Below are 27775 nucleotides of genomic sequence, written 5' to 3' on the forward strand. Positions count from 1 at the left end.
TGCCCTGAGGCATGAGCGTGACCGTTGCTAATTATGTCGGGCTGTATGTACAAGTCCCCGAAGTCCCCAGTCAAGGAGGGTGTTCTTGCGGGTTGATACCAAAGCGTAGCTTTGTGCCGTATATCAAGCATAATTAGTGCGAGTGCGTCGTCCATCTAGAATTGGTTGGAGCGAACGCTTTTGCCCTTTCGGGTGGGCCCCTGCTAGACCCGCCAGGGAGTCCCCCACTCCCCAGCCACGACGGACCTCCGGATGGTCGGTAAATTGTTTGTTGAGGGGGAGCTGCACGGAGCAGAGATTGTTGGGTAGCGAGCCCAATCTTTGGTACCCAAGCGTCGGGGTTAACTGCCGGATCAATGGCTGCCGTGGGCTGTGTTAACTAGTCCCTTTGCTATTTCTCGGAGGAGAAACTTGACTGCAATGCCGCGTAGCGGTCATTGTCATTATGAGGCGTTGCCTTATCGCTTGGCGGTTGAATGAAAAATGATAAACACAAAGCAAGTAATAATATTTTGTATGAGCGTCCCATGTTTATTTAATTTGGTTGCAATTAAATAGAAACATGGCATATGTGTATAGAATGTACTTGTAGTAAAGTTGCTAATAACATTTTGTAGGCATGCTTAAGGGTCATGGAGACATGTATAGTCATGGCAAAGGCTCTATTTGCAAGAGCGTAAGAGATAAGATAGAGTTACTTATCTTATGCCGATTTGGAGCGAGTTTGGAGGAGAAATTGGTATGAGTACCCAAATCATGTTGGAGTTGTCCAAGCATGACGCTCCATTCCAACGGCGAAGCACCATAGTGGAAGGATGATGATTTTGCTAATTGGAAAGGTGATTGATGATTATATCTCCTTAACATAAAATAAAGTAAATGATTAGCATGTAATCTATATACTTTAAGGAATCCCTGCTCGAATGATTTGTTTGTATATGTACTCACAAATTACTCCAAATGATGTGATGGCACAGTAACATGGTTTACAAGGATGATAACACTTAATTTAGGTGGTTACATCTATTTTGCCTAAAGTAGTGTGTGAATCACTACCGCCAACCGCTCATAAAGTTATGTACTGAGTTCAGACAAATATAAACCGAGATGATAGTGGGAGATATATGCATAATTGTGTGCGAAGAAGCATATCATGGGGCCACTAGTGATGAGAATAACATGCTCGCATAATTGTGTGATATATGAAGGCACATGATGCCCACTATCATAAGCCACTAAATATGGGAAGGCATTATAATCTGTACGAGTTGACATTTAATGAATTTATTAATGACAAGTAGGAAGCCCAGATCAAGTGTGTAAGGGTATGCACTGATGCTTAATTGTAACTATAATATAATAGTTGGAGCAAGTAAATGAGTTAAGTGCCAGCTAGCTTTGTGTGAGAGGTGATTGATGAATACGTTCAATTAATCAATATGGCAGAAAGATCATGCAAGTAGCAGAGCATATTCAAACCAGGTACGTGTTTGCTGTAGGTGTGCAGAAGCAAACAAATATACGGTCTCGTGTCATTAAGTTGGAGCATAGCAGATTACATGCATGATTTAACCCATGACAAGTGTATTTCATGTTTGTGGCAGCTATACTACTTGTCAACGTGTTTGTGAGGGATCGATATATGTATATTTGGACGTGCAACAGTGAGGAAAAGTTGAAAACTTATCTCGTTCTTTTGGCCAAAAGCCTGGACGTGCAGCTGCATCAGAAGAGTTGGAAACTCATGTATATTTAGAGTAGAGTATGAGAATAGCCCAGGTGCATCTCGGGCGGAGAAGCAAGGAAGACGAGCAAGCTCTGTAGCTGCCTGGCGGAAGCTTGGCTAGAGGGTCAGCAGAGCTGTGGCCAGCAGTTCAGCGGATCTGTTGCTCAGCGGAGGCAGCTCGGCGGTGGTGCCCAGCGGAGGCAGCTTGGAGGCCCGTAGCGCCTGTTGCTGGTGCGCTGGCGCTGCTCTTGCTGCTGACTGAAGATGACTAGCGACCTTAACGCAACGATTGCACATTGATGTGCTGACGCTGAACGACGAAAGAGAGTTCGCTGGTGCCGCTGATGGAGATCAGCGGAGGATTTTGCCGCTGAATGTTAGGGCGGTTAGTGCAAGATGTGTAGCGGAGTTTTTCGTCCAGCGGAGCGGAGCATTTGGTTAGTGGCTCTCTTGGACAGCGGAGGAGCTTGATCAGCGGAAGAACTTGATCAAGAGCTTGATCAGCGGAATAATTTTTTGCTAACGGTGGTCCGAGCCAACGGTGGTGGTCTGCTGAAGAAAATTTTGTCAGCGGTAGTTTTGACCGGCGGAGATGTTGTCCAGAGGAGGACGTCCAGCGGGGGTTGACCATCGGACAAGGCTCGAAGTTGGCAGGCCGCTAAGATTTTGATTATTGATCGACGCTTGACGGGTCGCAAAGGGACCTTGCCTGAGGAGGTTTGCTTAGCTGTTGGCGGTGCGTCAAAGACTTTGGCGGTGTTGCTGCATAGTGGTCGATACTTTGGCGGTAAGTGCCGTTCAAACTTTGCCTTGCCGTAAAGCCTGGCGGAGGCTCAGTGTGGTGGAGACTTGGACATGACCGTGAGCTCGGCGGAGGAATTGCTAGCGGAAAAGCCCTGCTGGCGGAGGATGGAACGAAGAAGAAGGAGGGTGGCCAAAGGAGATCTCTGGGTGTCCAGAGAGAATTGGCGCCAATTTTTTTTTTTGTTGCCAGCGTTGACTAAGTGAATAGTCAACGTTGACCAAAAATTGGTCAAGCCTTGTTTGGCGTTGACCGAATGTTGATCGGCCCCAATGGGCGTTTGACCAAATGTTGATCGGCCCCAATGGGCGTTGACCAAGCATTGACCGGCCCAAATGGGTCAAAGTTCGTGGTAGGTGACGAAGCCTTTGTGTGTCGGCTTCCCACAGACGGCGCCAATGGTGACGTTAGAGATCCGAGGGGCCTCTAGTTAGCTTTAGAGAGAGAGAGAGAACGACACAAGAAGTATAGTGGTTCATTTCCCGCCTTAGCGGGAAACTACGTCCACTTGAATGTTTAACTAGTGTGTTCGGGCCTTGCGGCCCAAAGGGATTACAAAAGATGTAATGGGATTATATGGAATGTGTTGAGTTGTGGGAGGAGACATTCCTTTTATAGGTAAAGGAATGCTTCTCCCTTACATGGTTTTCGATGTGGGACAAGCAACCACCATTTCTAGTCTAAGAAGCCTAGTTGTGAGGGCAACTTTGCAAGGTCGGAAATGTGGCTTCCCGGCGACGGATTTGCGACTTCCGGGTACCGTAGCGTAGCTTGAACATAGGGCTATAAGATGCAAGTAGCGGTTGGGCCTCACTATGGCTTGTGGGTATCCCAAAGAGGGTGTTACTTATGCTTGGTGAGATAGCAAATACTCCATATTGTTGGAGGTATGTACAGTTTGCTTGGACTGACCCTTTTCTTACAGAAAGTTATCTTTCTTTGGAAATCTATCTTTCTTAACCCAAGGTTACATATGCATTCCAGGTAGCATTTGGTATGGGAATCAACAAACCTGATGGTTAGTATTTGACATCGTCCACCATGTGTTTGAGTTTGTCTCTAAGTATACTTTGCTAGTTTGAGAGTATGTCAGGACTTGATACTTTTAACAGTATAATTGTCACCATACTTCCTATTGGGACACTAATTGGCTAGAATATTCCAAACTACCCTTATCTTTTGTCCATTTATATACACTCTACATACTGTAATAAACTGTCTGAATACTTTTATATAACCTGGAAAGTCCCTCACAGGATATTCCTGACAGTTTTGTTTTTAATTATCTAATATTTTGGCTATTGCTTGTAGTCAGGTTCGTCATCCATCACAGCTTGAGTAAATCAATGGAAACATACTACCAAGTTTTCTACCGTTCCAGCTAAGCTTACATACTTTTTGAACTTTATCCGTTTTGTAACCTTCTTTGCTGCAGGAAAGTGGCCGTGCTGGTCGAGATGGACTCCCTTCTCAATGCCTACTTTACTTTAGACCTGCTGACATGCCTAGGCAGGTGCTATTTCTACCATTTGCACCTTTTCATTTATAATTCCTAAAACACTGCATAATGTATATGTATGACCTTCCTTTGAGCAGAGTTCAATGGTCTTCTATGAAAACTCCGGACTGCAGAACCTTTATGACATTGTACGCTATTGTCAGGTAGTGCCCTGCATTATAAGCTTTATATTTAGTGTCGGGGTCCACTTAAACTAGACCTTGCAACAGGTCATGTTTTGCGGGGTTTTGTTGGATCACGTTTATGGTATATGAAAATTAGCCCAACCCAAACATCAACCATGAAGCTAACTATGGAGTAGGGTGAAGCCTAACACAACTCGAAAGTTACCAGTTTACTCGTGATATGTGTTGTGACCTGCTTTTTCATTATGCTGTCCTTCTAGTTATATAATTCCTCAACAATTCTGCCTTGTCCCAAATACATTTTTAATAAATGTGTTAACTGTGTGGTTAACTATTGGTCTTTTCTGTTGCAGTCAAAAAGACAATGCCGTCGTAGCTCTTTCTTTCGCCACTTTGCTGAGCCATTACAGGACTGCAATCTCAGACTAATTCTCTCCCTCCAAAATGGAAAGAAGAGCAACTTCTCCGATGACTACTATTCTTGTTTACATTGCATTTTTCGTGGTTGCTGCTTATTGTTCTTCATCTGTAACAGCTGAAAGAAGCTCCCAATCTTAGACTAGTTCTCACCCTCCACACTTTCGACATAATGTGGTCCGAGGACCATTTCAAAACCTCTACAGATGGGCAGATCTGGTACCTCTCCCTTGACAATAATGCAGGTAAAAATGATTGAAACTTTGAATATCAATCATTTCAAAGATTAGTTTACAGGTTCATTGCTAAATCAAGTAGCTATTATTGAATAGGGTACATGATTCAAATGAAACAGATGTATTGATTTGGTTGGTTTAGCATGAAGCTCAAGTTGGTTGGAGGTGACTCTACTGGCGTTGTGACAGCTTACTATGTAAGTCCCATATTTTAACTTCATTCATTTATGTAAGTAAATCATACTCCTATTTGGAAGTGTGTACAATTATGCACTTGCAGATGTGCTACAATTATGTACAATTTGCATGTATGGATGAGTTTTGAACACATTTCTTGATCGAGGTGAAACTTTTTAGTTGATCTGAATGTTAATATCTTTTCTCTGGCAGAAAGAGTGATCCCAGGAATTGAGCTGGTGCGGTTAGCGTCATGGTGTTTGCAGTATGAACCTCATGAGAGGCCAAATGCCAAGTCTCTTGTGACTGCCCTTGTTCTTCTTCAAAAGGAAACTTCGTTGAAGCGAAAAGATATTATATCAGCTTTTGTTTCATGTATAGGTAGCTAGGAATGATTTCTTGTTTGGTACATTATCTATCTTGAATGTATGGATGTTTGAAAAATGGTGATTGAATGATATGGATTAGAGTACTGTTTATGTGTTAATTACTATCTAATATTTAGTCATACAACACAGTACAAAACCATGTGTTGTATGATGATAAAAGAGTTCAAAATTGAGGCATCTCCTACAACAGTCACTGCTTGGTACCCAATTTGATTACAATATTCACACAACGGATAACCAAATATAGTTGTTGTGTGAACTAACAACCAACAACAAAAGAAAACAAAATTCTGTTGTGTGAGATTCATAACACACAACAGAAATAAAATGATCACTGTTGTCTGAGTAATCAACAGACAAGGGAGATAATTTTACTTCAGTTGTGTGTTACTTACCTCAGACAACAAATATTAAGTTATATCCGTTGTCTGTTATTAGTCTCAGACAACAAAGAATGAGTTATATCTGTTGTCTGTTATTAGTCTCAGACAACAAAGAATGAGTTATATCCGTTGTGTGTTATGAATCTCAGACAACAAAGAATGAGTTATATCTGTTGTGTGTTATGAATCTCAGACAACGGCAAATTTCCTTTTCTGTTGTCTGACTGTGCCGCGGCATCCCCGCGCATGCCATGCCAGGCACATGTCTGCGCAGAATTCACACAACGGAAACTAGTATTCTGTTGAGCAAAGTACTATCACACAACGGTGAAATCACCGTTGTCTGATGTTTCAATCACACAACACTCACTTAGACCATGGTGAGCTTGGTCATCACACAACACAAATCCACCGTCGTCTGATGACCTTTTTGTAGTAGTGTCATGTCCTAAATTTGCAATAACATCAGCTACAAATTAAGTTTGCTTCCCTATAGATATGCTTAAAGGTAATTTGAGAAAAGGAAGCTGCAATGGTTCTAATGTCTTCAATCAATTTGAGTAGCCTCCACGGTGGAATCACCATTCCAGTAACTGCATCAATAACCAGCTTTGAGTCTCCTTCAACTTGAACTCTTGTAAAACCTTTGTCTTTGGCCGCAATTAGACTATCCCTGAGTGCAGTAGCTTCTGCAACAGGGGTAGAAGAATTGCCAACACACTTGGTTGTAGCAATAACTGGTCTTCCATTATGGTCTCTGATAACGAAACCACTAGCAGCTGAATCTCTTCTAACTGAGCCATCAAAATCGATTTTAACAAAACAACTAGGAGGAGCAGACCACTTAATTGTGGTTTAAAGGTTTGAAGTTTTTGCTCCACTAGTACTAGTGTTAAAATCAGCAAAGCTTTTCATTATTGCTTCAACTGACATAACAATTGACATAGGATTGACAGAAGCTGTTCTGAAAATAACATCATTTCTAGTCTTCCAAACCTGCCAGCATAAAGTAATAATCTTTGCAAACAGATCAGCATTGTAAGGTTGTAGTAAAAAAAGTTACTCAAAAACTTTGAGATATCCTTCCTCCCAGTCTACTGGGGTGTTAATGTTTGCCAGCCTCCACACTTCCTTAGTGAATTCGCAATAGCCAAACAAATGATCAGCAGTCTCATTATCTCTATTACAGAGAAGACACGAGTTATCATTAATAATCCCAAACCTGGAAAGTCTGTCCCTAGTTTTGAGTATTCCTCTAAGTAACAGCCAACCAAAGATTTTAATTTTTGGTTGAACATTAAGCTTCCAGAGCTTATTAATTAACTCGGACTAGTTATGCTTACGAAGATGATCATATTGCAGCCACGTAGCAGATTTAATAAAAAATCTACCATTTGAGGAGGGACCCCAAATATATTCATCTTCTTGCTCACAAACAGGTAAAGGAATGCCTAGAATCTGCTTCACAATATTAGGGTCTAGAACAGAAGCAAGCTTTGCCTTGTCCCATTTACCATTAGTAATATACTCAGCCACTGATTCTTCTAGGTTAATCATATTCCTTCTATCATCAGAAATGAAATCAAGTAAATTAATGACAATCAAAAGCCCAATTAAAAGTCCAAAATTTAATATTCTTACCATTGCCTATAATCCACCTCATTCCTTTCATGATCAGGTCTCTTGCATCCAAGACACCATTCCAAGCAATAGAGTTCTTTTGTCTCTTCTTGGCTTGAAAAAAAGAAACCTTTCTTTGATACTTTCTTCTCATAATTTGTGACCACCAGTTATCCTTATCATTAATTATTTTTCAAGCTAGCTTAGCTATAGCTGCATTATTAAAATAAGCTGAAGGTCTAATGCCCAAGCCACCTGTTGACTTGGGTTGGCACACCTGCTCCCAAGCAACAGGAGCACATTTCATGTCTGAGCCCCAGAAAAAGGATCTGGCTTGTTTATCAATGTTGTTGGTCAACTTCTTTGGACATTTGAAACAAGACATAATGTGATTGGGCATACCAGCAATATTAGATTTAATAAGGGTAAGCCTACCTGCCCTTTAGAGTGTTCATTTCTTCCACCCAGACAACTTATTTGATAATCTAAGTAAAAGTTCTTTTGCATTTATAGGATCCTTCCAAAAAATAACATTATGGATACCCAAATACTTACCAATTGTAGCCTTCTGCTGGATGTTTCAGAATATTTACAATATTATTTTTGAGACTAGAATTGACATTTGGAGAAAAATAGAGAGAAGATTTATGATAATTGATTTTCTGACCTGAAGCGGCAGTGAAGAGGTTAAGAATTTTTGAAATGTTCCTTGCTCCTTTCTTAGTAACCTTAGCAAAAATTAAACAGTCATCAGCAAACATGAGGTTAGAAATTCTAAAACCACGTGATGAAGATAGAAGGCCAACTTGTGATTTATGGTTGATAGTGTCACACCCTAACCCAGAAATCTGCAAATTTTTTTTTTCCGAGTAAGGATATGAATAGCTTTTAATTGTCAAAGCTAAGAAACACTTTGGCAAATAAAAACTATATTGGAAAAAAAATGAGAATCAGAGGTTACTTGGATGTTGAACTCTTTATTACAAAAGTAAGTTCTTACAAGAAAAACAAAAGCAAGCTTAGAAACTAAGCTTTATTGTACAAAGATAAACCAAAACAACAAACTAAAAATTTATTTCTCCTTCTCCTACATCCAGATTTCCAGAAATTAAACTCTAACCCTCAAGAGCATGATCTGCACAATATCATAAAAGGGGTGAGCTTAAAGCTCAGTAGAGCAAACCTCATACATATAATTAGTGATGGTGCAAGATAGAAAATAACTCCTTATACTCTAGTTGTTAGTATTCTTGTACTAATCTCGGTCACCAGTGTCTTCTTGCCAAACATTAGATCGTTTTATCAATAATAATTGAAGGGGCTTCTCTCCCCAAGTGTATATACCATTGGCTGACATTGTTGGTCCCTTACGAGTATTAGACTCAACTACACAACCATTTTCACTCTTTCTTCAAACTAGGATCAGATAAAACAACATAATGATGAACTAAGCATATATATATTTTTTACCCAGCATAAACATCCTGATCAGCAGCAAATGTCACTCAAAATCATATTCATAGACCCATATAATCAAACTTGAGGTTCCCCAAAACTTCCCCTACCTTAAACCTGGTTTAGTAAAGCTGAGGCTTTTGTTTCCAGACCTCTCAAAGCTTGTTTTCTGGACTTTGCTGATTCTAGAGTCTCTAAATTGTTTTCTGCTATGTTTTCTAACTTGTGTTTTCTTACTGCAAGTAAGAACCTCTTTTATACTAGAAGATGTAATCATGAGAACCTATATGTAGACTAGCCACCTCCTGTTTAGCTCAGTTAGATAAACATTGGGAGCAGCTTATTGCCAGCTCCTGCTTAGAAAAATCACCTGAAGATTATCCCAAACTGTCAGCTCCTGCTTTGAGCTTGTTGCCCAAGTTTTAAGCTGCTCTAAGAGCAGCCACTTGCTGCACACACTTAACTTTATGTCTGCAGGTTCTTAATTGTGGTTAGAAGTGTGTACACATGTGTTTCCAACAAACTACTAGGTGACACAGCAGTTAAATAAAACAAAATAACATTCCAGATTTTTTTTTTCTTCTAATGTGTTTTTGTGCATGTGTTGCAGGTTTTAACAAGACTTCCAGCCAAAGAAACTCAAGAAGAGGGAACACAACGAGCTAAAGACAGTTGCTGGAAATTTTTGCACTTTTGCAAAATGTAATGGCAGCAAGTCAAGGAAGTTATAAGTACAAAACATAAATAAGAAATTGATGTATTGTGACATTTGGAAACATGTATTAATGTAAATATAGTACTTGTAGCTATCTATGTAACCTTATTGAAACCAAGCACAATCTGTACTATTTTTTCTTTTCTTTTTCTTTTTGACAAAGAATGTAAACAAGTAAATGTTTGCTTTTGTTTGTAAGAAACACTTGTGTTCTACTCTAGCATTTAGTTAACAAAAGCTAGTTGGTTTTTGAGTTATAAAAACAAATAGACTAAAATCAGCAGGGATCAAACAATTCATCATTCATGACCCCATACACAAAGCTAGACCCTCTATATTTGATCATTCTTTTACTAAAACAAATAAGTATCTAGCTATAACATAATTTAGTGGTGGTAAACTAGACTTTTATTAACTTAAGCCAAATCAAGTCTTCACAGATAGCCAGAGCATTTAGGTGCCTTATTAGAGGCTCCATAACTAAGATAAAAATATAGGGTGAGAAGGGGTCACCCTGTCTAATACCTCTGGTTGGTTTGAACCAACCAGAGGGATTGCCATTAACTATAATTGAGAAAGAGGAAGAAGATATACAATTTAAAACAAGCTTAATCCAATTATCATGAAAACCAAACCTCTTGAGGCATTGGTTGATATAATCCCAATTTAGGAAATCATAAGCTTTTTCAAGGTCCAACTTGAGTGACAAAGCACCAGCTCTTCCTTTCTTTTTTTGGAAGTCCGAGAAGATTTCATGTGCAATCAGGATATTATCCTGGATGGTCCTTCCTGGAGCAAAAGCTCCTTGATTTTTCGAAATACACTTTTCTAGCAGAGGTCTTAACCTTTTAACAAGAATTTTGGAGATAATTTTATAAGAGACATTGCAGGGGCTTATAGGCCTAAAATCATTTACTTTAGAAGGATTATCAATTTTAGGGATCAAAGCAGTATTAGTATGGTTAATTAGGTGTAGAGAATTACTATCAATAAAAATACCTTTTGTCACGCTCCGAATTTTGAATAACAAATTCAAATCCGAAACATGAATAATAATTATTACAATAACGTTCTGAAATTTTTTTTTCTCAGAACAAACACACCTCACACCACCCAATATTACATAACCAAATCCTCAAGGAGTTTATTGATTACAGCACACTCTCTCCAAATATAAATGTAGCTCAATGAGCATAACACACCTCACAAAAGAAAGTCAGATTCACACAAATGCAGCTACTCTACGCAGCTCGATCACCTTCCTAATTTTCCTGACCTGTAGGATTACCCGCTACACCGTTTGAATAGTGTACCGGGATTGCAACAATACAAACCCGGTAAGCTTTTTGCAAAGCTCGTATGAGTAAATGAAAGGATTGCACGATTTAAAGTAACCAAATCAACTCAAGCATAAATTCAACTCAAGTATTTTCTTTGCATCATAATTGAAGTGTACAACGTCACTTCAAGCATCAATAAACTCACATCTCACAATGACTACTCAAAAACAAACAACTTCTTACTCAATATATACTCACAGGCTTATGATTTATTTATATAAATCATCCCATGCAGTATATTATACTTACAGGCTTATGATTAATTATATTAATCACCCCATTCAGTATATCATACTTACAGGCTTATGATTAATTATATTAATCACCCCATTCAGTATGTCATACCCAAGGGCATATGATAACTCGTTTATCCCCCAAGCAGTATGATGTACTCAAGGGCATACGATAACTCAAGGTTATCCCCCTAGCAGTATAGTGTACTCAAGGGCATACGATAACTCAAGGTTATCCCCCAAGCAGTACAAAGGCAGACAGACTAGAGCTCTAACTGAATCGTAGAGTGTCACCTTGGCCAAGGTTCACCCTTACGAAAATATTTGCCTCAAATCACTCGACTCCTCATTTAACTCATCTCAACGACTCAACTATAGCACTTTACTCAATTACTCTTTATCACACTCAACTCAACCTATAAGATAAATTATATCTTCTAGAGAGTAATGCTCGAATTGTAAATCAATCGCATCAATTCCACACTTCACCAAATACCACACATCCAATATATATTCCACGTAAATATATATATACGTAGTCACCCACACAAGAATGACCACTAATACCAACTATAGTTCACATGCATTAAAATCAGGAAATTCATTTTTATAGTTTAAATACATTTTACTTACCTATGGACCGTAGTCGATCAAGTCCATATAATTTAAAACAAATATTTATTTTCATAAAACAATTTCCACAATTTCCCAATTAAATAAAATCACCGAATTTCGGTTCGTGAATGAACCATGTGCGATTTACTCACCTCGATATTCCCGCTGCGTCTTCAATTCAACACCACACACACCGAAATCGTTCACCCAATGGAGACCGTCAATCACCTAATCACACATGACCTTATCTTAGCCAATAGCTCAAAAACATACTCAAACGACAATCCAACGGTCGGATCGAAATTAAATGATGATCCAACGGTTAGATCCTCACGGATCGCCCTTAGGATCACCCTCCAAAAATCATCACGAAGATCCAACGGTCAGATCTTCCAGAATCGTCCTTACTAACATCTTCACAAATTTATACGAAAATCCGACGGACGGATTCTCACGAATCGCCTCCCTAATCACTGTTTTGCATTTATACGAAGATCCAACGGTCGGATCTTCGCCCATGACCACACAAAGCCACTGGGACAGTCATAAGATCAACATATCAAAACTACAAGTCCATCTGACGGTCCTAATTTCACAGATCACAAATCTAACGATCGAAATCGATCGAAACTTAAAAATTCATAACTAAATCATACGATATCCGAAAATTGCGTATAATATATCGAAATGATCGTATTGAAATATAGAATCTAAAAATGCACAGAACCTATATTTTTGATCCCCGGAGGTGGCCGGAAAGGGCCGCCGGAGTTAGTGGCAGAGCCGCCGCCGACCACCACCAATGGTGTCGGGGCCGGGCTGCTCCTCTTCGTCTCATCGTGCCTAATGATTTTCCTAACTAGCATGTAAGCTGAAAATGACCAGAAGGGATAGGAATTACCTCAAACCAGTCGGGTTGGCCGGAAAAACCCAGAAACCGGCGAGCTCCTAGTTCGACGTAAAAACTGCAACTTCAGGCCTCGATTCCTTCTGGAAAGTAGTTCAGCTCCTCACTCTGAGTTCACCAGTCCAAGAAACACAAGAATTGGTCGTCTGTAACTCGAGATATCCGGATTTGAAGGTGGTTTTCGATCTAAATCGGGGCAAGCTCCGACGAACGTGAATCCGGTCACTCCAGGTGCGATCCTTCTGGGATGATGATCAGAAGGTTGAGGCGAGTTCAGGGAGCTAAGGATCGTGAGTTTTGGTGGCCGGAGCTAGGAGAAAACCGGCGTTGACCGATTTTTGTTTCAAAGTTTGCGGCTCCGATCTGCCGGATTTGAGGCCGTTCCGGTGGAAGTGATCATGTCTAGCAGGTAGGCGGCGTCGAGGCGAAGGCAAGGGAGGTGTTCTGGTGTCGATTGGTGGCCGGAGGAGGGAGAACTCGGCCGGAGAGCTTTGCTCTGTTTTTTTCTGGGCTCGGACGCGCGCAAGAGAGAGAGAGTTCGGTTTCCAGAAATGGAACTGAAATTATTTTTGGTAATTTCCAAAAATGGCAGCTTTATACTAAACTGGAAACTTTTTCAAAAAAATCATAACTAATTCATACGAACTCTGATTTTTGCATACCACATATGCACGAGATCGTATCGACGAGCTCTACAACTTTCATGAAGGACGTTTTCCCCAATTATGAACGTATAAAAAGTCAACTCCTTTGACCTCCCCTAAAACGTTCAGTTTTCGAATAAAAATTGTTCGAACCAATTTCACCACTCCTCCAAGCTTCGTACTTTCTCCCATGACCACGAAATCATTTCTAAAATGTCCTCGGAAAAATAATTTAGATTTTTCGGGGTATTACACCTTTGATCATGGGGATGATTGTATCCTTAACTACATTCCAACAATATTGATAGAAGGAGGCATGCAACCCATCTGGACCAGGTGCTTTAAGTGGTCCAATAGCTTTAACAGCTTCTAGAATTTCCTCATCTGTGACCTGTTTGTTCAAAAGCTCATTGTCAGAATGATTAATGCATGGCTCAATAATGTCAATAAAATCATGTAAGGACTCCCTATTAGGGACATTATCAAGATGGAATCTCTTTTTAAAATCGTGGATTATAATATCAGCAATGTCATGGTCTGTAGTTGCCCAATTTCCAGAGCCATCTTGAATTCTGTTATCAAGTTAGATTTCTTCCTAATATTGGCTTGAGCTTGGAAGAATCTAGTGTTCCTGTCTCCTAATTTGAGCCAGCTAGCTTTAGCCTTCTGAGCCCAAAACAGTTCCTCATCTTTATAAAGTTTCAAAAGCTCTTCTCTGACTTGAAGATCCTGCTCGTGCAAGTAATTAGACATAGGTGAAGTCATTAACTGTTGTTGAATAAGATTACTCCTTTCGTTTAGATCCTCCAGCTTCCTGAAGAGATTTCCATAGACATTTTTGTTCCATCTTTGAGCTAGGCTGGAGAATTGACCTGCAATGGTAACAAAATTCAATAAAGGATTAGTATTGAGTTTTTGGTTCCAAATATTTTCAACCAAAGGTTTAAACTCCTTATGTGAGAGCCAAATTGCCTCAAATTTAAAGGATCTGTTTTTCTTTTTCTTCACGTTATTGAGCGTTAGACAAATAGGTCCATGATCAGACCCAATAATTGGAAGGTTTTCCAACTTAATATATGGACAATCATTGAGAAGGCTTGTGTTAACACATGCCCTATCCAATCTCTCGAAAATAATGGAATAATCTTCATGCATGTTTATTTGTCCAAGTATAAGGGAGTCCAGAAGCTCTCAAGGAGAAAAGATTTTCATTGTTTAAAAAATCACAGAAATTGAGCCTAAAATTGGTGACTACTTGGCTCCCACCAAGTTTTTCATCAAGGCTAGTAATGATGTTGAAGTCTCCCATCAGTACCCAACTTTCATTATTGGGGGGTTGTAAATGAGAAAGATCATTCCAAGCCCAGCTTGTCTATCTTTTTGGGGATAGACATACAAAAGTTGTATAATAATTAAGACTTAGAAGTGACCGAATCCTTAATAAGACAATGGATAAATCGATCATGAGGTTCAATCATATCGACTTTAACTAAATTTGATTTCCAAAGAATCACCAAACCACCACATTGCCCTAAGGCTGAAATATCATAAGAACTATCAAACGGAAGGTTCTTAAGTTTATTGACAATGGAAGAAGAAGAAGCCCTTGTGTCCAGAATACAAAGAACATCAACATCAAAACAAGTAACATAGAAATGGGTTTGTGCCACAATGCCCTCCCAGGCACTCCCTCGGCTATTCCATGAGAGTATCTTCATGACTCAAGAGTAATATTTAGGGGGGTGTATTGTATTTGGATTTGTGCAGACTTTTTTTAAATGACAGACTTTTTGAAAAGTCCACAGACTCTTTAAAAAGTTGATAGACTGTTATGGATTTCTTAAAACCATTGATTTTAGCAACAGACTTTTATTGATTCATGAAAATCTATATACTTTATTATGAATGACTTCTACAGATTTCCTAAGATGTACAAAATATTAATAAAAAAAAACAAACAAACAAAAACAAAAAACAAAAAAAATTAAAACAAATGCAGCTCAAACACAAAACAAAATAATAACTTATTGTCTCTTCAATGCTCCAGTATCTTCTAATAGAAATTGACTCAAATAAATGATTGTTAGTCTGTCTAGCGAGTTTGTTCTTATTCCTAATCTCCCAACAACATAAATATACAATATAGATCACTTGATGTTTATGGTTAATTATTCTCATCAATTTTGTTTTCGCCGATTAACATATATTGTAGCAATATTGGTCAATGTCTTGATCTATAATCAATCAATTGAAATTCAATTGTTCAACCTTTTTTTGAACCATAATATAAATTCAAATTAATGAGAATAATTAATTAATAAGATAAAATTTAGTATGGTTCAAGGTCTTAGGGTTAGACCACAATATTTGAGTTTTAGGGTTTCATAAATCATTTTTATTGCTATTAGGGTTCAAAGTACCACAATTGAACAAAAAAAAAAACAAAAATCACATTCAACAACTACAATGAACATGTTGGGTATCAAAAAAGGTTGATATCATAAAAGGGGAAATTCTACAATATGTTAACGTATGACATGCATACAATTGCCTTAAAGTGGTAAAATGAGTTCTCAAAATAGTAATATTAGTCCTCAAAGTAGTAACATGAGTCCTTAAAGTGGTAAATTTTCTTAGTTACCACATGAGTTCTCAAGTGATAAAATGAGTCCTTAAAGTGGTAAAATGAGTCCTCAAAGTAATAAAAAAAGTTGATGTATGAGAAACATTAACATACCATAGCCTTACCCTCATAAAAGATTAGAGAAAAGACAAAAAATTAAGAAAGAGAGATGATGAAGGACAAACTTCTTCGTGCGTGGAGAGAAGAACTTTGATAGACTTTTTTTTTTTTTTTTGAAGAGGAAACTTTGATAGACTTTTTGAAATCTTTGGTCTGGAGGCTGGAAAATTATTGGAGTTTGGTATGTATAGTTAACACTACAAAGTCCATGATTATCCATGATTTTCTAATTCCATAAGTATGAATGATATTTTGAATACCTCTGTACTTTTATTCATTTTTAAAAGTCCTAATTGAATACCCCTAGATTTTGGTGGAATTCATGAAGTCTTTAAAAATCCTAATTCAATACCTCAAGACTTTCATGGACTGTTAAAAGTCTATATTGAATACACCCATACTTTTAAATTCCATAGATTTCTTTAAAAGTTCCACTAATTCCATATACAATACACCCCCAGACTTTTAAATTCCATAAATTTCTTTAAAAGTTCCACTAATTCCATATACAATACACCCCCGCAGGTGCCGCCCTCCATATCGGTCATAATAGCATTAGCCATCACTACAAAAAAGAATTGCAACGGCTTCGCCACTTTGCAACGGCATAGATTTGCCGTCGCGAAAAGTCTGTAATTAGCGACGGCGATCGTTCAGGTGGTAGCAATAGAAATGAGATGCGACGGCATAACATTTCCATCGCATATTTAGATATCAATGGCCACCAGGTGACCAATGTCGTCGCTAATAAACTTAAAATATGCCCTTAACTAAAGAAAATAATTCAGTCGCTTCAGGAGAAGAAAGGTGTCAAGGAAGAGCATTACAGATCTCTCTCTCCCCCTCTGATCGATTCTTAGGTAGCAGAGAGCACAAAACTATGGAGAATATGATGAACAAGCTCCAGAATTTGGTCGCGTACCCCAAAATCAACGAAGATTTCTACAGCCGTACCCTCTCCGGCGGCGTCATCACTCTCGCCTCCTCCATCGTTATGCTCCTGCTCTTCTCCGAGGTCGTACGCTTTGCTTTTGCTATTTCTCTTTGTTATTTGATTGGAATTTGTGTTTTGATTGAAGATCTGTCAGATTCTAGGCTTTGGAATTATGAAGTAATGTGAATTTTGCATTTCAAGTTACGGATCTGGTAGAGTCTTATCGAATCCAACCCACAAACCAAAATGGGTGGTATAGTCTTATCAGATCCAACCATATTCTCTCAGAGCCATATCGGGTTCAGTCTCGCCTTCTCTTAGGATCTCTCACAATCCAAACCCCAATTTCCCGATCGGGTTCAGTTTCTCAGATTACAATTGCTGTAAGTCCCAATTTCTAATTACTCAATTTGTTTCGCCCTTTTTTTCACTCTGTTGTGCTCAGATTTTGATTTAGGGGTTTCTGATGTAAAATGGGAGTATGTTTGGTGTGACCCAGATTCTAAATTTGATGCTTTGAAGAATATAATCGTTTTAGGTTTAAGAAATTGAACTGAAATGTTGAAATCCTGCTTTTCAAGTTTGTGTTTTTATTGTAGTTTCTTCTTGAATTTGTAGTGTGTTTACATTGGTTTTTGGGGGTTAATGGATTTTGAAATCATGAGGTTGAGGTTTACCTTGTGATATCGTATGGATTCGACACTAGTGTCTTCATTAGCAAATGCTCAAATGTTCCATTAGTAGAAAGTCTTTTCCTTTACTTTTAAGTTTGACAATGTCTTCATGGACCTTAGCCTTAAAGGTGCCATGAAGGATTTGACGCTAGTTTGGGTATTGATGAATTTTGAAATCATGAGGCTGAGGTTACTTTATTAGTTTGCATGATCATAAGGAACACCAGGAAGTCAGGAACCAACACTCATTTTAGCATTAGCAAATGACCAAATGTTCCACTAGAAGTTTTTTTTTTTTTATCTGAATCAAATATAGATTGTAAAGATTAATAGATTACAACACTTTCATAACTCTGTTCCTTCTTGCTACAGTATTTTTCTTTTGAACATGCCTGCTATTGCGAATTTGTGACAAGCTTTTCATTATGCTACTTGTTCTTTGAGTAAATATCTTATAGCTTCTGGTCTTGTGTTCTGAGTTTGATAAGTTCAGTTTCATGAGTTGTACTTGTTGGGACATAGCTCTTTGAAATATGTATTTGATCTGAATCGTAGGGTACGTGGCAAGATTTAAATATGGCTTCATCTAAAGGCTGGCAATCAATCATCTTAGCAGTTAGTGTTATTTGTGCCTTAAATTTCTTATTTAAAAACAATCCTAGAGAAGTTGTGCAAATCAATGTTTTTGAAGGTAATGCAACTTATTTAGTACAAGTTTATGGTTGATTCCTTCAGTTCTCTGCAACTTACATTGTTATTATAATTTAATTGATCCTTTCTTTTTGTTAGGGTGGTGGTATCCTTACTCTGGCAGAGATATATCAATTGGTAGGAAATAATAGTCATACTAATGAATTCTATTTGATTTTAATTTCTGTTTATATCTTTTATCTATTTTTCATTTTGTGTTAGTTAGCTAGGAAGTTATCTGGGAAGGTGTTCTTAGAAGCTGCCAACTACCAACTGAAAATAGATTTTGTTAGAGAGGTACTTTTTTGTTGTTATATGTGTGATCTTGTTCTAATTTTTGTTTCTATTTTGGAACATATACGGTTTGCACACATAGGTAACACACTCCCTAGGATTTTTCAATAACTTATGCTCCATCAAAAATTTCTACTCAGTACCAGGCTATTGAGAGAGGGACAGAAGGCACGAGGTTAGTTCTTCATTTTTCTGAATTTTTATTATTATTATTATTTTTTTTTAATTTTTGATTTTGATGTAGAACCCAGAAATGTAGCTAAAATTTATTATTTTCCAAATTCCCAAGTCTATGAAATTTAATTAGTTTCTCGCTTTTAATTTCCAGCCCTACATTTTCCCAAGCTGCAATTGTTGTGTTTTTCAGCAATCTGGCCGATGTTGGCCTTCATACTTCACTATTGGAGCAACATTTAGACTTAGAGAAGTGTAACTGAACTAAATTTTGATTTATTGGCTCACAGATGAACTCAGTTTTGTTTATCTTATATTTGAGTTTGTGGATTATTCGTATAGAAATATAATGGTACTGTTGGAATAGCACATAAGAATCCATTGTTTGCTGAGCAGTACTATTTAAAGGCCGGGTTTCACTTCAACAATGATCAGTTTGCTGACCTAATGGAGAAGCCCTTGAGGAATCAATTATAGCCCTTGTTTGAGTCTTTGAGAGCATGTCTCAGTTCTGTTGTTTTGTCGAATTCTTTGAGTTAGGCTTAGTTGTCTAAACTCTGGTAATTAATTTTTGGTCTTCAATCTCAGGGCGATATTGAAGATGGTGAAGAACCCAAATCAGCAGCTATTAGGGAACTACAAGAAGAGACTGGGGGTCTGGGGTAGTGTTGCTGACAATTAATGGCATGTCGTTCTTATTAATGACACTGATGCACACACTTTATTTTAGACCTGTGTTCTTAAGCTTGCAACTTGTCTGCCAAAACTCCTTTCTTCTGTGTACTATAACAATATCTATCTGCAGCCAACTCTCGTTTCTGCCATTATGAAACATGTTCCCAAGTTGTTATGTTCTTTGTATGTACTCTGCTGTTTATCCTTATGTGATATAGATAATTTAGGTTACTGAGGATCTGTAATTCATGATTCTTGAATTCTCAACATGTTAAGTAGGGACAAAGTTGGAGTTGAAGTAAAGGACTTGTATGCCAGAATTTTGGTTGCCATATGCAGTGCTGAATCAATATCTCAAAGGATCAGAAGACTGAGAGATGAAGAGCTGCAACCACAACTTATCGAGCTGCTAAAGGGGTAAGACAGCTACTGTCATTTATGTTTTGTTGGGAAGCTGTGAGACGCATTGGCAATATTTGAAATTTGTTGCAACCTTCATATCTCCAACATTGCAGCTTCATGAGAAATTGGCGGATAATCACCTGTTGGAATTGCATGAAACTCAAAACAAAATCATGTCTAGAGTGAGATCGCTTAACCGCCCCACCATTGGAATGGTCTGCAATGACTCGCACCAGCTTGCTACTTTCAAGCTTGAAGCCGAACTTCAAAATTGGCATGCTTGCTTTGCATCATATTTTTCTTCCCAGAAAGTGTACAGTGATAGGGCAGTGAACTTGTATGGATAAACTGCTAGATAGGGCAGTGAACTTGTATGGATAAACTGCTAGATAGGGCAGTGACTACTGCCATGATAGTCTTTTTTTTTTTTTTTTTTGGTAAATAAACGAGTATATTAAACCAAAGAGGGGAGGGCAAAGCCCAGTACAACCAAAGCCAGAGGCAAAAAACTTACAAAAGCAAGGGAAACAAGCCATCCAAAAAGAAAGCAAAACAAACCAAAAAAGGAATCAAAGCAAGGACAAAAGCTAAGTAGTAGCTAAGTTCCACTTTTCAGCAATGGTTCTATTAGTACTTGTAGACTTAAACTTGATGGAAATGAGCCTGCATCTAATCGTGGTGATAATATGCTTGAAAACCACAGAGGGAACGCATCTTTCTCTCCTAAAGATGCGATTATTTCTCTCTTTCCAGATGAAGTAAACAGAAACCGAAAGGCCAAGCTTCTTGATGGTAGAAGAGAGAGATTTACCGCCCCACCGAGAAGAAGCCCAATCAACAAATAAAGGCCATGGAGGGTTCAGCCAAGGAACCCCACAAGAACAAAGAACTTTCTTCCAAATATACTGAGAGAAAGAGCAGGTAAAGAAAAGATGATTGATATTCTCAGGAAACAAACCACAAAGAGGGCAGAGAGGGTTGATTTGAGGAGAATAAACAATGACTCTATCAAGAGTAGCAAGCTTACCATGAACAGCCAACCAAAGGATAAAGCTAGCTCTAGGGATGTTATTGTTAAACCAGATAAGCTTTTCCCAGTCAACAGAGGGATAATGATACCGAAAGTGCTCCAACGCTGAAGCTGTAGAGAATTTTCCAGTTGTAGAGGGTAACCACATAATGGAGTCCTTGCAGCTAGAATTGGGATAAAGGTCTTCTAGATTGTTGACAACTTCAAGAATGGCAGGACTGTTCAATAGAGGCCAGCACCAAGACACACCCATCACAAAAGAGCTAACCAAGGCATTGGAAGGAATACCAGAGTTAATAATAGCATCAGGCCCCAATCTGGGAAGCAAGGGGCCTAAAGAGTGCCAATGATCATGCCAAAAATAAGTAGACTTGCCATCGCCAATCTTATGCTTAATAAGAGGACGAATATGGTCTCTAATCTTCAACAACTTCCTCCAATTCCACGAACAAACTTGGGGGGTCGACACAGTCCAGAAGCTATTATCTCTCAAGAAATTAACTTTGATCCAAGAAGCCCAAAGACTAGTATCATCAGTAAGAAGAGTCCAAATATGCCTAGCCATAAGAGCCATGTTCCAAATGTGAAGACATTTGATTCCCAGGCCTCCCTCACTTGTAGGAGTACAAACAACCTCCCAAGCCACTTTAGAAGAATAATGGCCGACACTACTACCAGACCACAAAAAGCATCTTAGTTTCTGCTCAATAGAATTAAGAATCGTTTTAGGCAAAAAAAGATGAGAAGCCCAAAACACTTGCAAACTACAAAGAACAGACTTTACAAGTTGGAGACGACCAGCATAAGAGAGGAGCTTATTCTCCCAACTTTGGATCCTTGAAACCACACGCTCCACTAATGGTGAACAATCACTTAAGCAAAGTTTAGTGGTGATGAGAGGAATACCGAGATACTTGAAAGGAGTGGTACCCATTGGAAAGCCAAAACAGTTTCTAATTAGGGAAGCTTCATCAGAGTGAACACCAGAGAGGTAAATATTGCTCTTATTTGCATTAGCAGTTAATCCCGAGAAACCATAGAAAGAATTTAAACTCTCTTTTAACACCCGAGCAGACTGAAAATCACCACCACAAAATAAAAAGAGGTCATCAGCAAAGGCTAAATGAGAAAGCTTGGTTGATTCACATCTCCAGTGGTACCTAAAAGCAGGATGAGCTTCAATTTTGTGATGTAAGAGACGAGAAAGAACCTCCATAGCAATAACGAAAAGGTATGGAGAGAGCGGGTCTCCTTGTCTCAAACCACGATTACTAGGAAAGAAACCAGCAAGCTCACCATTAATGGATACAGAGAACATTGGGCTCGTGATGCAGCATCTTATCCAACTAACCAAAGAAGCTGGGAAGTTGAAAGCACTAAGAGCATGAAGAATGAAATCCCAATCAACTGTGTCATAAGCTTTCAAAATGTCTACTTTGATGGCACACCTGGGAGGACCCGAGTTCCTATGATAGTTCTTAAGCAACTCCTGCATCAATAAAATATTATCTCCAATTCTCCTTCCAGCAATAAAAGCTGATTGAGATTGATTAATAATAGAAGATAAGCAAGACTTCACCCGATTAGCCAACAATTTAGAAATAATCTTATAAATGGTATTGCAGCAAGAGATGGGCCTATAATCACTCATGGAAGAAGGATTGCAGACTTTAGGAACCAAAGTAATAATGGTAGCATTGAACTCCCGGAGAAGCTTGTGAGTAGACAGAAACTCCTGGACAGCTTTAATAATATCACAGCCAATAATATGCCAAGTCTTCTTAAAAAAGAAAGCATTAAAACCATCAGGACCAGGAGCTTTATTAGAAGGTAGAGCAAAGCAAATCTCTTTAATCTCAACATCAGAAAAATCACAACCAAGAGCAGAGGATTGCTCAGTAGAGAGAGGATTATGAATAATATTTTGAAGATCATCAAAGGTTGGCCTAGGAGAGGAACTAGACCCACCAAATAAAGATCGGAAAAATCCAACAGCTTCTAACTTAATATCCTCATCAGTAATAGCAACAGACCCATCCCCACGACAAATGGAGTTGATACGGTTCCTATAACGTCTCTTATTCACCACTTTAAAGAAAAAAGAAGTACAACTGTCACCAGAGGAAAGCCACTGCACCCTGGACTTTTGTCTAAAGAAACTTTCCTCACAGATAAGAGCATTAGAGTAAGCCTGTAGCAAGTCACACTCTAGAGATCTGAGAGCGGGATCCATAGGATTGGAATACAAGTTCTGTTGGCAGGCATCAAGAGCATCCTTAGCAGTAATTACATTAACAGAAACATCTTGAATTTTAACACGATTAAGCTTTTTAAACTCAGCTTTGATAATTTTGAGCTTCTTAGCAACTTGGTATTGGAAGGACCCAACAATAACAGTGTTCCAAGCTTCCATAACAATAGGTAAGAATTCTTCCCTCTCAGCGAGAAAATTGAAAAACTTGAACGGGGACTTCCTACCCTGGACTGGAGTACCAAGAGAAACAAGAGCAGGACAATGATCAGAAATACCAGGAGGTAGAAACTTTACCAAGCAGTTAAAGAACTTGGACAGCCAAGCATTATTTCCCATAACTCTATCCAGCTTCCTGTGAATAAGAGTACCATCGTATTGATTGTTGCACCAAGTAAGCTTGCAACCAGCATAATTTAAGTCCTCAAGTTCAGTATCATGGATGCAATAAGCAAACTCATCCATAGCATTCGACCGGGCCTCATTACCACCATTTATTTCAGTAGTGAATCTAACAACATTAAAATCTCCCAAAACAAGCCAAGGAACATTCCCATGGCTATTAGCAAAAGAGGATAAATTATTCCACAAGTTAGTGCGATCGTTATCATCATTGGCTCCATAGATAAAGGAGACAAGAAAATCCTCATTACTGTCCAGAATAAGGACTCTGCAATGAACCACTTGGTCTGTTTCATCAATCACTGTCACTTTAATGAACAAAGGATTCCAACCCACCCATATTCTTCCAAGATGATGGCTAAAATAGTTGTGAGAGAAATCCCAATTACCAAACACAGACCGAGCAATTGAGTCAAAGTTTGAAGCTTGGACTCTAGTTTCAACTAAACCAATAAGACACAACTTATGAGAAGCAATAAAATTTTTCACACCCAACTGCTTAGAGTAACCATTAAGGCCCCTAACATTCCAACAAGCAAGATTAATCATGAGAGCTAGAGGAGGTCTGTACCCGGGTAGATGCATTACCCTTTCCACGACCCTTGCGTTTAACCTTTTCCTTAGTAAGGAACATCTTATCAGGGAGCATATCAACATTCTTCCCTTTAATTTTCAGAGGCCACTGTGAAGTATCAGGTGAAGCCGTATTAACTAAGTCCATCAAAAGAACATCATCCTCCAAGTCAAGAGAGGCAAAGGCATTGCTGGTGCCAACACCACCAATGGATGGGGCAGGAGTACGTTGAACAGAGGTGGTGGCAGTACGCTTAGGAACAGTGAAACTTCCCTTATCAATTTGATCATCAGGAACAGGACATGATAAAATAGGATTGGAATTGGAAGCATCAACCTGGTCAGTAATCCCAACCACACTAGGGTCAATGTTAGCCACACAAGAATCAATCATATTAAGAATCGGAGCAGGATCAACAAAAATATTACTCCTATTGTTGGAGCTTATAGGCTTATTCGAGTGGGTAGCAGGTTGAGAAACCAGAATTTTCTCAACCACCACCGATCGAGCTTGAGGACACGAGGCCTCTGCATGCCCAAAGACCTTGCACTTTAAGCACATCTTAGGCCTCCACTGGTACTCAACTCTGATCTCAGCGACTACGGGATCACCATCATCACATCCAAGATTAAGAGCAAGGTCAAAAGTATCAACCAACTCTTCAGAAGCATTTACCTCAACACAGATGCGAGCATACGAAATTCTTTTCTTACTCTCAGTAAGAGAATCAACATAAAGAGGCTTACCAATGGCACTAGCAACATGGCTAAACCCTTCAGCATTCCAAAATTCCAAAGGAATATTGAAGAATTTAATCCAAACGGGAACGGAGGAGTGACGATCCTTGCACAAAATCATCCCAGGACGCCATTTCTTCAAAATCACAGTCCTCCCAGAAATATGCCATGGACCAGATTCTAAAACCTCCAAACAAGAACTCACATCAGTGAACTTGAAGAAATAAAATCCTCCATCATTTGCAAGCACCTCAACAAGTCCAAATTTGGACCAAAGCCTATGAGCAATGCTACTGACAGTAGAGAAAGGGAGACGCTTTTCAATAAAATAACCCACAAGACAAAACTGCCAGTCCTTGGCACCCTCAACAGCCGCCTCCATAGGAGGAGACACCACTCTTCTAGAACCCACAACCTTGGGCTTACAATAGTGGAGTTGCATAGCACTACTATGATTCGAAATTGGGCCTCTAACAATATTACTAAACGTTGTCCCCTTAATAGCCCCAGGCTCAATGGGTACAGACACGCCAGAAGGAGAAGCTGGTATTGAGCTTCCAGCAACGTGATCAGCCTTGGAATTGCACAAATCCACATGCAGATCTAAACCACCATCCTCCGCCGAACCAGCCACCTTCGTCGGAGGAGGAGGATTACACAAATCTTGGTCGGGGACCAAAGGATGACTGTTATCAGTAGAGAAAACAGAGGGCTTGAGAAAAATACCTGATACATGCTTACCGTCAACAACGCGTGAACAGTAAGAGACGTTGTTGAGAGGAGGAAAATTCAATCCAATAGCCTCTGAAGAAGAAATGGTTGGGTGTTTTTTTGTGTGGGAGGTTTGTGGGTTTGAAATTGGAATTTTGACTGTTGGTGCAGGGCAAGAGTTCGGTGGAAACTGGGAATTTTGGATCGATTGGGATTTGTCATTTGGACAGATGTTATCTAAAGGGGAAATAGCTGAAGAAGACGACAAATTTGAATGAAGATGGGCCATGAGGAAAACAAGATCTGGTCAAAACAAGTGGGGTTTGGAAAGGGAAGGGGAAACTTCCATGGTTATCACCGTCGGAGGGGGTGAAATATGAGTATCTTGTGGCTGTGTGTGCAGTCAACTTTTATTACTACTGCCATGATAGTCAGATAGTTCTAGGAGGCAGCAATAAATTTTTGTATAAGCTTCATTCATTTTGATAACATTCATGAGAAATAATTAAAATGTAACTTTGGCTTTTTTTTGTAGTGCATATTAACTATCATTTCTTTAATCCGTTCCTTATGATTTAAGAAACCAAAACCAACAAACACCCAAAATTAGGATTACTAAGTATAGCATTTCCACATGTTGCAGTAGTACAAAAGCGAATCAACTCAAAATCACTTTTGTCCAAAATACTAAAATCATTGCTACAGTAATCAGCTAAGTCATTCTTTTTGTTAGCAGGGACTTCCAGAATTTGTCTTGGCCTGATAGAAGCTTGCAAAAACAAAACCCCATGACTCCTTGGTGTAGGACAACTCACCCACAATAACAGTAGTATCTGAGTCCTCAAAACAACAATGATCAACTAAATTGTTAATAAAAGAAAACAACAATTGTAACCAATTGAAATAAGAAAGCTCAGAGAACAAACCTGATTGGTAATGATAATACAAATTGAAAGGTCAAGAAAGGTCAACAAAGAAAGAGTTGGTAAGGAAACGTACCTGGCCCCAGAATAATATCTTTAATAGATCAATACTGCGAAGAACAAGTCGAAAATTCTGACCTTGCCTTGAATCTTGCTTAGTGTGTAATGGGTTGTCATCATATACGTGGTAGGCGCTTGGTACCGTCCGATATGACTGAGACCAGAAGCAGTAGCAATCGACCTTAATTCCAACCAGATCCATTTTCAGGCCTATGGGAAAACAAAACTTCCTTCATCCAAACCGTGCCATTGTGCCCATTCTCGTGCAGCAGCAAACGATGGTCGTCATCTTGATTTAACCTTTCCGAAGCAAGAAACACCAGCGACAACATTGAAGGCAAAGTTTTCCCCTTTGCAAAATAATCGAATTCGAGTGAAACAAAGTTCTCTATCTTCTCCAATCGAACTCTCGCAGCAGCTATCACGCCCGCGTCGATTGCTTCTGATAACAGGACTAGTGAGGGCGGAGAAAACCCCGGCACCTCACGACACCTGCAAACCACAACCCAAATTGAGCGAACCCTAGCAGAGCTCGTGGGTTCTCAAACTCAGCGCGTGACATGTTTTTTCTTTTTTAATTTCACTCGACATCAGGTGAACCTGCTCAATTGCTCATTCACACTTCTTCAACTATCCACTCATACTGTGACACATGTGTATTATTAATAAAAAAAACATCAACTTGAATTGTTAATAGCAATTCATAATCTAAAAAGAAAAAACTCAACGAATTTGAGAGTGATGCAATCTGAATAATCAATCTCAAGTGACAACCCTAGCCACTTGCATCAATGAATCGATTGTAGGCTCAACACCAAATTATTTAACCCGTTGATCCTCAAATTCTCTAATTTGGAATTAATAGCAATCAATAATTGAAAAAGCAAAAAAAAAATACCGTGCAATTAATTCCAGATTTTTTTCTTTGCCAACACCAATGACCTAAGATTAGGGCTGTCAATTCCAACATGACTCGAAACCCGCACGATTAAAAAGCGGGTCGGCGGTGGGTCAATCCGTCATGACCCATTTAATAAATGGGTCGGTCACGGGTCAACATGTCAACACGAAGTGAACCCGTCTAAGCACAATCGTGCTATGTTCCTTCTTGAAATTTTGGACGTTCGGAGTATTTGATCATAATATTAGACAATTTGAAATATTTCGCTTTTTAATTATTGGATTTAATTATTTATGA

General features: G+C 38.9%; 1 protein-coding gene and 2 long non-coding RNA genes across 35 annotated transcripts; 2 read left to right on the forward strand and 1 right to left on the reverse strand.

The window, feature by feature from the left end:
* The first annotated feature begins 1568 nt into the window (after nt 1-1568).
* On the forward strand, nt 1569-5489 carry LOC133735871 (uncharacterized). 9 transcript variants are annotated; one of them, XR_009859315.1, is made up of 8 exons: nt 1569-3415; nt 3513-3546; nt 3840-3892; nt 3964-4041; nt 4125-4190; nt 4526-4834; nt 4922-5022; nt 5216-5489. It is a non-coding gene; the product is annotated as an uncharacterized LOC133735871 (long non-coding RNA). The 9 variants fall into 9 exon arrangements; XR_009859317.1 differs by having other exon boundaries at nt 1569-3546; nt 3844-3892; XR_009859312.1 differs by having other exon boundaries at nt 3840-4041.
* An 11046-nt stretch (nt 5490-16535) lies between these two features.
* On the forward strand, nt 16536-20246 carry LOC133735548 (protein ALTERED PHOSPHATE STARVATION RESPONSE 1-like). 25 transcript variants are annotated; one of them, XM_062162946.1, is made up of 6 exons: nt 16536-17061; nt 18444-18482; nt 18567-18641; nt 18779-18813; nt 19401-19474; nt 19764-19900. In XM_062162946.1, the coding sequence occupies exons 1-6, from the start codon at nt 16807-16809 to the stop codon at nt 19787-19789; spliced, it is 504 nt and encodes a 167-aa protein (XP_062018930.1). In that variant the 5' UTR covers nt 16536-16806; the 3' UTR covers nt 19790-19900. The 25 variants fall into 25 exon arrangements, 10 of the variants coding, with proteins under 10 accessions (XP_062018930.1, XP_062018932.1, XP_062018931.1 ...); XM_062162948.1 differs by having other exon boundaries at nt 16537-17061; nt 19401-19496; nt 19767-19904; XM_062162947.1 differs by having other exon boundaries at nt 16537-17061; nt 19767-19904.
* LOC133735550 (uncharacterized) lies at nt 19764-27155 on the reverse strand. Its single transcript, XR_009859112.1, has 2 exons — nt 26012-27155; nt 19764-20257 (listed from the first exon to the last, which is right to left on the reverse strand). It is a non-coding gene; the product is annotated as an uncharacterized LOC133735550 (long non-coding RNA).
* Nucleotides 27156-27775: the final 620 nt, after the last annotated feature.

This window comes from Rosa rugosa, chromosome 3 (assembly GCF_958449725.1).
Source record: "Rosa rugosa chromosome 3, drRosRugo1.1, whole genome shotgun sequence".
NCBI lineage: Eukaryota > Viridiplantae > Streptophyta > Magnoliopsida > Rosales > Rosaceae > Rosa > Rosa rugosa.